General features: G+C 43.8%; 1 protein-coding gene across 1 annotated transcript; it reads right to left on the minus strand.

The window, feature by feature from the left end:
- Positions 1 to 5,628: 5,628 nt before the first annotated feature.
- LOC115387451 (uncharacterized) lies at positions 5,629 to 7,464 on the minus strand. Its single transcript, XM_030090159.1, has 6 exons — positions 6,910 to 7,464; positions 6,677 to 6,796; positions 6,452 to 6,600; positions 6,215 to 6,349; positions 5,966 to 6,074; positions 5,629 to 5,895 (listed from the first exon to the last, which is right to left on the minus strand). Exons 2-6 carry the CDS (start codon positions 6,785 to 6,787, stop codon positions 5,629 to 5,631), a joined length of 771 nt encoding a protein of 256 aa, XP_029946019.1. The 5' UTR covers positions 6,788 to 6,796; positions 6,910 to 7,464.
- Between the last annotated feature and the right edge of the window lie 3,699 nt (positions 7,465 to 11,163).

The following is an 11,163-nucleotide window of genomic DNA, read 5'->3' on the forward strand; positions in this document are numbered from 1 at the left end:
ACAAGATGGTACCGAGCAGCCATGCAGCCAGAAAACAAACATGCTCTGATAGTACAGGTGTTCTGTGACACAGGTGAAAGAGCTTACATTGCTGCAGGCTACCTGCAAGGCAAATCACCAGACAGAAAACCTACCATGAGTCAATCCAGGGTGAGCCCCCTCAGGAAAATGACACTGAAGCTCATGGGAGCGGTGACTGGAGCGAGACGAGACAACAACTTGACGACAACTATAGAACCGGAACCAAGCCAGATAAGAACGTGGACAGATTCAATGATTACGCTGCGTTGGATCTGCAGCTCAGCTCAGAAGTGGAAACAGTTTGTCTCAAACAGAGTGTCCGAGATCCAGTCCCTGACCAACCCCGAAACATGGTCACACCTTGCAGGAAAGGTCAATCCAGCTGATCTCCCAACAAGAGCACAAAGTGTTGAAAACCTGATGCGGAACCAGCTGTGGTGGAATGGGCCCAGTGGTCTAACATCTCCCGATCAGTCAGAGGAGACTGGAAGTGACTATATCACAGACAAAGTGAATGCTGAACTCAAGTCCGACCAGCAGATTATTGTGCAGCTTGCTGCAAACGACACAGAACCCACTGAACCAGGATTAGACCTGGAACGACACAGCAAGCTGAAGAGAGTCCTCCGAGGGACAGTCTGGATCTAAAGATTCATGGCCAATGCTCAAGAGAAAACAAAGACAAGAGGAGAACTGACAGCTGATGAGCTCTTCCAGGCAGAAAGATAGTGGATCAGGACAACACAAACCCAGAGATTCAGCCAAGAAATAAAACAACTGAAGGCAGGAAAGAGCCTAAACAATGACTGCAAGCTCAAAGAACTCAGACTTGGATGAGCACGAGCTGCTCAGTGTGGGAGGAAGGCTGCAGCAGTCCCACTTCACGCTGAGGGAGCAGCATCCATGGATCATGCCCAACAAACACAGAAACTCAGAACTGCTGATCAAGATCTGTCATGAAAAGGTGATGCACTCAGGAGTGCACGACACTCGTGCAAGTGAGAGAGAGATATTGGATTGTTCGTGCAAGGCAGCAAGTCAAGCACACAGTGACTGACTGCTGTCTGCAAAAGATTCAAGGAAAAAGCCGGACAGCAAATCACTGCGCCCTTACCCAAAGACAGAATAACTGAATCCCCACCGTTTGGAGTCACAGGTGCTGATCTCGCTGGGCCACTTTACGTGAAGGCAGACGATTCTGTGAAGAAGTCCTATATCGCTGTTCACTTGTGCTGTGACCAGAGCAGTACACCTGGAACGGGTCTCAGATCAGTCAACAGGGTCCTTCCTGTTAGCGTTGAAAACATTTATCTCCAGAAGAGGATTATGCAAGATAATCAACTCAGACAATCCAAAAACATTCAAGAGAGCTGATCAGGACCTCAAAGCTTTGTGGAAAGTTATCAAAGAAGGCCAGCTGTTACAGTTCATTACATTTTCATTACATTTATGAGCTTTGAGTTTACATTTCTCTTACCTGAGGGCTGCGGAGCGTTCTGATTGGACAGGGGGGGAAGTCACGTGGTTACGTCTACCGGAAGTAAATAAAGCTTGGTGCTGGTGATTTTTCTCTTCTTTCTTTCTGGATTAACTTTGATACTACAGTATACACCTCTACGAGAATGTGCGTTTGGTTTGAATTAAATTCTTTCAAAAAAGAAAATCAAATTTCCATATAATTCCGCTGCCGAAGGAGAAGAACCCCTCCGTGCCACGTGAATGCATTGACTTGGGGCTTTTCAATCCTCTTTAAATACAAATAAAAGTCAATTCCACTTTAAAATGACCACATAAACACCTGAAGTCTTTATTTGAAATCGAGTTTAGTTCCCAATAAACCGGCCATTTAATTCTCATTTGGGATCGAAATTATATGATAATTAGGCAAGACTTCATGTGCGGTCCTTCTGTGCATGCCCAACAGTCATATCACAGTATTCCAAGATGGCAGCCCGCGGTTTAACTTGTCTGAAGATGATTCATTTAACAGATTACAGTATTTTTCTGTGGTTAAGATGATAAAATCAGGCACCAGGCTGACTGAATGCATTAAAACTTTTAGAAGTGGTTTCTAAATACATTTTTTTCAAAGCCAGAGGATCTTGCAGTTGTTATGTTACACTGTGATAGATTAAAAAGAAAGACTGCCTGAGAGAACGCGTCAATAATTATGTTCCTAAAAACATAAAACATGAGAAATAGGAGGGGATTCTCACCATTTTACAGACATGCAGATTTAATTCACTGCTATTTTAGCAATACATCATAGAAAACTCATCAAATTCATGTATCTATTCATTTATTTTCTTATTTTAATTAAATGCTGCACCATCTTGAGCCATAAATACACTGGAGATCATGAGTGGAGACCTAAACCTGTTTTCAGGTTCAGCTCAATGAACAAAAACTGTTCTCAGACAACTGCATGAGGGAGATTTCTTCATTTATTTATTTATCTTAATCAAGATTAGTCTATTAACAAAAACAAAATGCTAAATGTTCATTAGATGTTTTACTTCATAATTCATTATAATAAATGAACTATATTATGCCTGTGTTTCAAAACCCATCGATCTGTTATTTATTCAGCGGTGGGTCTGAGGAGAGCTTCACGGCGGACATAATGGAAGTGGATGGTACATTTGCTTCCCTCGTCAAACTCATCAAATACACAATCCAACAACCCAAAACAGTTTGGTGGACACGTTATAATCTGCACATTCACTACGCTGTGAAACACCAACAAATAATATTGTAGCGTTATGACACTGAAGCAAATACTGGGAACTACTTTTTCTTTTGAGATCACTACGCCCAGACGCCATGTTTAGTAAGTAGTTCCGTCTCAGCAATCTTCGCAAAAAACACTCAATCTCGTAATTTTGCATTAATATTCCACAGCGTAGTGAATGTGCGGATTATAACGTGTCCACCAAACTGTTTTGGGTTGTTGGATTGTGTATTTGATGAGTTTGACGAGGGAAGCAAATGTACCGTCCACTTCCATTATGTCCGCCGTGAAGCTCTCCTCAGACCCACCGCTGAATAAACAACAGATCGCCCTCACAAAAACAGTAAGTAGGCTGTTCTAAATGACTAGGGAATTGCCCTAAATGGGCCAATTTGCCAAAATGTTGAGGTATCGCTTTAAGCATGTGTCTAAGCAGACATGGCTATAGATGAAAAGGAGGGGCCCCTGGACTGAGCCCTGGGACACACCAGAAGTGACGGGGGAGGGAAGAGACTTGAGCTGGATGAACTGAGTGCGGCCAGTGGGAGAACCTTTCTGTCACTGCAGTTCATGTGTGTTTCAGGCCAGACCTTGAGGGACGACACCATCCTGACCGCTCACCTCCTGCACCTCACCTCTACCTTCCTCTACTAACAAAAAATAAAAAACAACTTTCATCCGGGATATTACCGTGGAATCGAGTCAAGTCTGCAAACTTGTGTCAGTATGGCCACTGATACCAGATGAAAAACAGTTAAAAACAAACAAACAAAAAAAACACCTGTAAATCTCATACACCCAGGTGATTCTCTCACTCCTATATTTGTGCATATTCCTGTCATGATATATTCACATGTTGAATCATTTGCTCTACAATAGTTCCAGTTAGTAGATAAATCACACATAATGTAGACCAAAGCAAGTTACTAATTTAAGACTGGCACATACAACTCTTTATTGTCTCTCTTTGTCATTAACCACACTCATTCGTTACCAGGGAAATGCTCTGACTTCGAATAAAAATCAGATGCAGCTCATTAACAGAGCCCAGCTCTATAACTCCCTTTAACGTCACCATAAACTTCAATATCATGAGGAATGAAGGACAGAGGAATCATAAACTAAGAAGGCTCACCACTCTGAAACACTGCTGTTGAAAAGACAAAAGAAAAAAAAGTTCAGTCAGTTTTAATGACATTAATCATGGTGAATTAATGAAGAGCTGAAAATGATTATATTTAAAAATGTGCAACTAATCACAGAATTAGTGTTAGGGATAGCAATTGACTCAAAGAAAAGAAATAGGAGAGGAAACTCATTTTACTGTTATTGAGACACTGCTTTTTCATCCCTGTGCCGTCCAGGTGAATGATGAGGATTACATTCCTCATTTGAAGCTTGAAATTAGAACAGAATATAACAGAATAGAATGCCTTTATTGTCATTGTAACTAGTACAACGAAATTGCACGTTAAGTCCCCAACTATCCTGTACTTTGGACCGTTCAACACCGAAGGAGAAAATGGGACTGGGCTTCCCTTCAATATCTGAACTTTAAAATGCTTGATGGTTCAATTCCTCTTTTGTGAGTGTTTTCTGATGTGAAACTGCTCCACTTCAGTTAAAAGATTGTGCATTAAATTGGTTATTTTGTGTGTTGGTTACAAGTTCACAATCACAATAATGGCAATTAATCGCAACAAACTGTGGTCAGAGTTGTGATTATGAGACAGAATTTAGTGAAAGAGAATCATAATATCAATTCTTGCAGAGAAGATTCACATTTTAACAAGAATGATGCCGCCCCACTGCCAGTAAGTTACACTGTTAGGAGAAAAGAACTCGCCATGTTGTCCAGTTGCACTGTACAATCTGATTTTAAAGTTACATTGTCTTGATTTACTGTATGTCCAGAGACTCTGTTGACACATTGACCAGATTGTGTGTCTAATCCGAGTGCTGTACTGAGGACAGGAGCTTTAAAGTCTGACACTGAACGCTGGTTGTGTTTCCTGTTTCTGTATACACTGATTTGAAATGTACACCCTTGAAACACTGGTGGAACTGTCTCATAATGCCTGAGATGTCTATTTGTGCGCTGAAAAAACTCTCTCTGTGTCGCAAATTCTCGACACGACACTGGAATGAAAAAGCTTGGATTTCCTCTGGAGACTGATGATGAGTCGGATTTTAATAAATAATCCATATTTATTTTGCAGTCAATTTAAAATCAGTGGATGTCAAAACGTTGATATTTGCATAATTATATTACCTTCCAAAGCCTTCAGGGCTTCACATCCACAGAGGATTGTTGAATAAACTACCTTTTTCTTTATGAATCCCACTGTGCCTTTATCGTGGCTGTTCTGGAGACACTGAACATTTCACTAGTAACACCTCTGAGTTTTTCAGGCCTTCCACTCGATCTGTCCATGTCCTGCAGTGCTGCAGTGTGTGGTGTGTTTTTATTAAGGTCCACTGCATCTCTCTGGAGATGCCAGCAGCTCATTTGACTGAAGCGGAGTGGATCCGTACACATTGTGCATATTTATAATCCGCTTCACCTGACAATCCCATTTTAAGGCTTGTATTGCTTGATCCATGTAAACATGTCTACAAACCAAAAAAAAAAAAAAAAAAAAAAAACTATGGCCGTGTTGAATGTTTAAAAGGTTTTATTCACATTTTTATCTTTGCTGCTGGGCTCAGGAAAAGAGATGCCAGCATCTGTTGAGTAAACTTGCAGTTCTGGTTCTGGACTCTGTGTTGGCTCTGGCTCTGCTGGTGCTTTGAGCCTTGTGGACTCCTCTGTCCTGGACGCTCTGATCAAGTCCGCCTTCTTTCTGAAGAGTCAGCGTTCGGGTTCACCCTCGCTGTTAGTTTGGCGCCTGAGAAAAGATGAAATGTGAGCGTGCAGAGTCCTTCTTCTGGACGTAACGCTGAGTGACCTGCTGCGTCTTCTTACCTTTCTCTGGTCGAACAGCAGGAACGCTGACTCCTGCCGTGTGTGCCGAACATGCGAGCCGGTTGTCCAGGTGGTCTTGGAGTCGCTGCAGGAGAGCCAGCGGCCATTCGGCTTGTCTCCGGGGTGAACCCCCTCTGAGACGCAGTGTCCTAACAGGACACAGGACACAGGCAGCATCCTGAGGAGAAAACAGGAAATGAGCATCAGCTTCACGAATACACATTGGCAGCTCATCTGCATTTCTTTACCTGCTTGGAGGACAGCTCGATGCGCTTCTGCAGCCTGATGTCGTCGTGCAGTTTGGTCAGCGTCCTGGACGGAGAGTCGGCGAACCTTTTCAGGTGGACCAGCGGGACTCTGGAGGAGAGACAGTCAAAAGAGACGCAGATGAATCCAGGGGAAAACAGACGGGAAACTCTTCATCAACATTAGTCTCAAGGACTCCTCGGGTTCAGTGAACCACAGCTTGGGAACCTGAAACGTGTCAAGTTACTGACTTTGGAAGAGTTTTCAATTCTGGTTTTCTGTGTGGACCTGTTGCCTCCACAGTGGCACCTGAACTCCACGTCGACCTCCTGCATCCAGATCCACCGACGGAAAAACCTTCTCGTCTGGAGGAGGCGTGGCCACAGCTGCACATGAGACAGATACACGCCACATTCCAGCTCCAGAGGTCACAGAGGTCACACATCCACAGCGGGAGTCCCAGAGGGTCTGGACTGTTGAGGACTCACCTGGTGCAGGTCCTGGTGGTTTCCATGTGGAGTTTCAGGTGCTCCTCCACAGGGCAGGTGTCGTTCTCGCCCACCAGAGCCGCCGTCTGCTGCAGCTGAGGGTCAGACCTCGCTCCTGCTGGAGGACGGAGTTCAGGAACTGTGAGGTCCTGGAAAGACAGAGTTCAGACACACTGCACCAAACACCAGCAGGAGTCAAAGCAGGTCAGGAAGCAGCTGACCCACGTTCTGCCCGTTGCCCCTGAACCCCGGAGCCTGAACGCAGACCTCCTGCTTGAAGGAGCTCAGCAGGTCGGCCTTGTCCTTTGGGCTCATTGAGGTCCGACGGTCCTTCATCTCATCCAGCTGTGGAGAAACAAGAGAAATGATTCATCAGCTGCTGAATCTGCTGCTCAGTGTCCTTCCTAAAGAGAGAAAAGTCTTCATTTCCTGATTTCTCTTTATCTAACTCTGCTCACTTGAGACTGGAGCGAATCTCAGAGTTTAGAGTTTCCAAGTCCTTCTCAGACATGTTGTGTCGTCCTCTCTCTGACTGAACCTGAGCAGCTCAGCATCGGGGTCCAGAGTCCAGACAGGCTTCATCCTGGCGCCGCTGTTACCGAAGCCCTGCAGAGTCCGGAGGCCCTGCAGGCTGGAGGTCAGGTAGCAGGTCCGCCCAGGTTTGGAAACCTGAAAAATGAAAAGACAACTTCATCATTTCTGTGAGGAAGCTGGAAGCCAGTCCTCACTGATCGGGTGTATTCTGCCACCACATTCTATTTTGTGCATTCTGATTTAGTTTCTGTCTTTCACACATCGATTTAGGTTTCCATTTGAATCCATACATTGCATTTCTTTTACAGATGGTTTTGTGTGAACAGCTGAAGAGTGGATCCTTATTCAGTTAGTTTTCACACCCATTTGTTTGTTTTAACTTCTCATCAGTTCTTTTTCTTTGAGCTGATTGGCTGGAACACTGGCATGGAGGGGAGGGCAGGCCAGCTGCACCTCATCATCCTTATTGGACCGGCCCAAGTGGAACCCAAGGGAGGGGAGGTTTCCCTGGGGGATTTGCAATGTGTGGGTTAAAGGAAACTTAAGGGTTCATTTCAGATGGATAAGGGAGAAGCGATTTTTTTTGTACATAGAATGGGTGTAAATGGTGTAAATAGAGTATCTTAATCTTAAAGAGCAGTAATTAGATAACTGACAATGTAACTGAGCACAACCCTCTGCATTTCACATGGTGGTTTGGTCCTGGCTATTTAAGGGATGAGGGCAGCCCTGCTGGTGCAGCCTGCTGTCTGTGGAGGGGAGATGCTGCCACTGTGTCCTGCTGCTGCGGGTCAATGGAGGAGCTCTGGAGACTTTGGGCTGTTCATTGTTCCTCATTCTGGGACGTCTGGCCGTCCTGGGCTTGTAAGAGCCTGAAAATCTCACACCATCAGAAACTGAAGCTCAGTCTCTCTGAACAGTGTGACGGAGCAGATTCACGTCTCGCTCTGTCGTACTTACCCGGAACAATCAGGGGTGTAATATTCTTCACTCCTCCATTCTCTGTCACTACGAGTTAAAAAAAAAAAAAAAAAAAAGTCAACACGATTGTACAACATGTCAGGTTGGATTCAGCCAGAGGTCAAAGTTAGAGAACAGACTTGGATCAGATGAGGAATTTCACATTGTTGGACTTCAGTGGAAATAATTTAAGTGGCTGTGAAGAGGTCAAAGTCGTCTCACTGAGTAAAAGATTCTCAGCAGTCCTGTGAAGTGGAGGGCTCGGTCTGCAGCCTTCTCTTCTGCAACGGGGAAACAGACAACATTGTGTTTTAATTATTAGACTAAACCACTAAATACAGAGGATACTGATGAATTAAAAACACGAAGCTCAGTCTCTTCCTGTCCAACTGACCTTGGGAGAGTTGCAGAGGTCGTCAGAGGAATCCTCCATCTGTTTCCTCTTCTGACTCTGAGAGGCAGCAGGTGGATCTGGGAACCTGGAAAAAGACACAAATAAATAAATACAGTTTGTCAACAGATTAACTGGAATCCAAACAGCAGAATTCAGTCTTTTTCCACAGAAATGATTCCAGTTGAAAAGACAAATCTGGTTTACATTTCATTACATGCCACTGTCGAAGCTTGATGAAAAAAAGATCATATTCAGGATTTCTGTGCATATTTGAGACTGTAATGATTAAATAAAAGTTAAAAATAAGATGCAGGAATGCTCACTTTGCAGGAGTGTAGCTGGGCTCCTGACTGTCCTCCATCTGCTCATGTGATTCCTGCTGCAAGCAGAGAAAACCTACAAGTGAATCTTTTGTACGTTGTGTTGTGACTTTTTGTTGTGGGATTGTTCATTCTGGACCATCTTATTCTTGTGTTTGAAGTGGAAACTTCAGTACTTTAAGTTAAAGAGTGGATTTCTGGTTTTTTTTTTTGTTTTGTTTTTTTTTCCATCAACCACACGATTATTTGGACCGAGCCCCTGGAGAGAGGTGATCAGTGATCATGAGGAACAGGTGTTGCTGCCACTTCCTGAGCTCTGCTCCTCAACCTGTCCTCCACAGCTGAGCTCAAACCACCACAGTATATAAAGCAGTCTCTCCATGCCCTCTGTTTAGCTAAAACACCTTAAAATAGGCCCACATGTACAAGCTTGACCTGATTACTGCTGTTAGCTATTCACTGCTTTTATGTTGCAATCCCTTTACTGTATGAAATCTCAAATTTCCAAGACCAAGACTGCTGCTTTATGCCTCCGTCTGTCGTTTAGTATATTAGCTTCACTGTTTGTTTTTTTTTCCTGACGTTTGAGACAACAGCACAACAAATTGCCTTTTATGGGCCAAATAAGATTAAATTTGAAAGCAATGTGTCCAACGATGTGAAACAATCCAACAATGTGTCTGTTGTATCGTATTAATAATCACATATAGGCTAAATGTGTGTACCTGGTGTCAGGGATAAAGTACTGTAAAACGGTATAATTAATAATTATAGAATTGTTACTGCAAGTGTCAAAGTCATATGGTGATTGTGTGTTCAGATTACAAAATCTGAACACATTTCATGTGATACTGCAAGTAATATGTGTTGGGAATGAACAGTAATTCTTCAGAATATCATAAAAACAATGAAACTTTTTATTTGAGTACAAAAATGTGGTCAAAGACAATAGCAGTTAAAGAATACTGTAATTCATAATTCTAATAAACAGTGGTTGATGATATTGCACGTCCAACTGAACTCTTCAGAGAAGAGCAAGATGTGTTTACCTTGTAGCATTGCAGCACTGGCTTATCTGAGCTGCCGAGGCACCAAAGGGATCAGCAAAGATGGCAAAGCCCTCGTCTGGAGACAGAGATGAAAGGTCATACAGTCTGACTTGTAACAGTGGAACATTCAAAGGTCACAACAATGCGCTTACACTCAGAGTCCAGTGCTGATGTTCACACACTGCGCCCAATAAAACACCTGCCTGTGCCACATCCAACTGAGAAACTGAAGATTAACCACATTGTCACTTTAACATGTAATTCATACCGTTATTGCCTCAAAAGCAAAGCAAGATTTATGCGCTACTTTTTGCAACCCCTTTGAGGTCCCTTCCCAAATGGCAGTCATCTCAAAGGTGTCAATGACCGCCACTGGATGTTGGACCTTCTTGCTCAGAGAGTGCAGGTACAGCATTTATTACCTTCAGAGAAGAGGACACTGTATTAAGCACCACTGATAGAAATAAACGAAAGAACCAACTTCAAGGTCATTTGACAGCCACTTACCTCGCTCTCCAGCAGCCTCCCTGGTGCCAAACCTCTGAAGTCCTCTGTGAAGAGTTTATTTGGCCCAATCCTGGACGACATGATCTCACCTTTACAGGCACATGTTGTCCAGAGCCAGAAGATGAGGCAGTCAAATATGTTTAGAAACACAAGTTTAAAAAACTCCTCTTGCATATATTCCTGGATTGAACTCTCACAATGGGTGGCACCAGTGTGGCTGGAAGGGGATTCATGGGGTTCCTTAGTTGTTGCCACCACCGCCAGGGAAGACATCTTTTGGAGGTTTGCTGGGACACGCTGCGGTGGCTTGATGAATGTCTTAAGGTGGTCAGTGTTTGAGATGAATGTCTCCTTGTTTGAAGACAGAGTAGCAACCTTGTCTTCTATTTTCATTATTTTGTAAGGGCCAAGCACGTCGTGAGCCAATTTCCCACCCTTCCGTTCCTGCTCCTTGACATTTTTTTTGGAGAACAAGGTCCCCAACTTCAAAATGATCGTCGACACCCTCCCTGGAATTCCTCTTTGCAACACGCTGCTGCTCTTCCCCACATTTTCCTGGGCAGCTTTATGGACACCTGGTGTTTTACCAGGCCTTCAAATGTCTCTTCACCCCCAACCAGCTGTTCAACCCTCTCATTTTCCACCTAAGGATGAAACAACGTTACATGTGTTCTGACAGATTTCTGGACATCTTACACAGAAACATTTTCAAATTGGTGTCTTACCTCGTACTCCAGAGGCACCTGGGAGGGATGCCTTGCCTCTCTCCCAAAAAGGAGGAAGTAAGGGCTGTAGTTTGTCGTCACTTGTTTTTTTGTCCTCAGAGCAAACATGGTGGACTGGAGGAATTTGTCCCAGTGAGTCGGATTGTCCCTGGCCAGTTTGTTCAAGGATCTGAAAATATATGTCTAAGAAGTTAGCTCACAATATAGTTGGTCCTGTGGACTA

The sequence above is a fragment of the Salarias fasciatus genome, chromosome 4, assembly GCF_902148845.1.
Source record: "Salarias fasciatus chromosome 4, fSalaFa1.1, whole genome shotgun sequence".
Lineage (NCBI taxonomy): Eukaryota > Metazoa > Chordata > Actinopteri > Blenniiformes > Blenniidae > Salarias > Salarias fasciatus.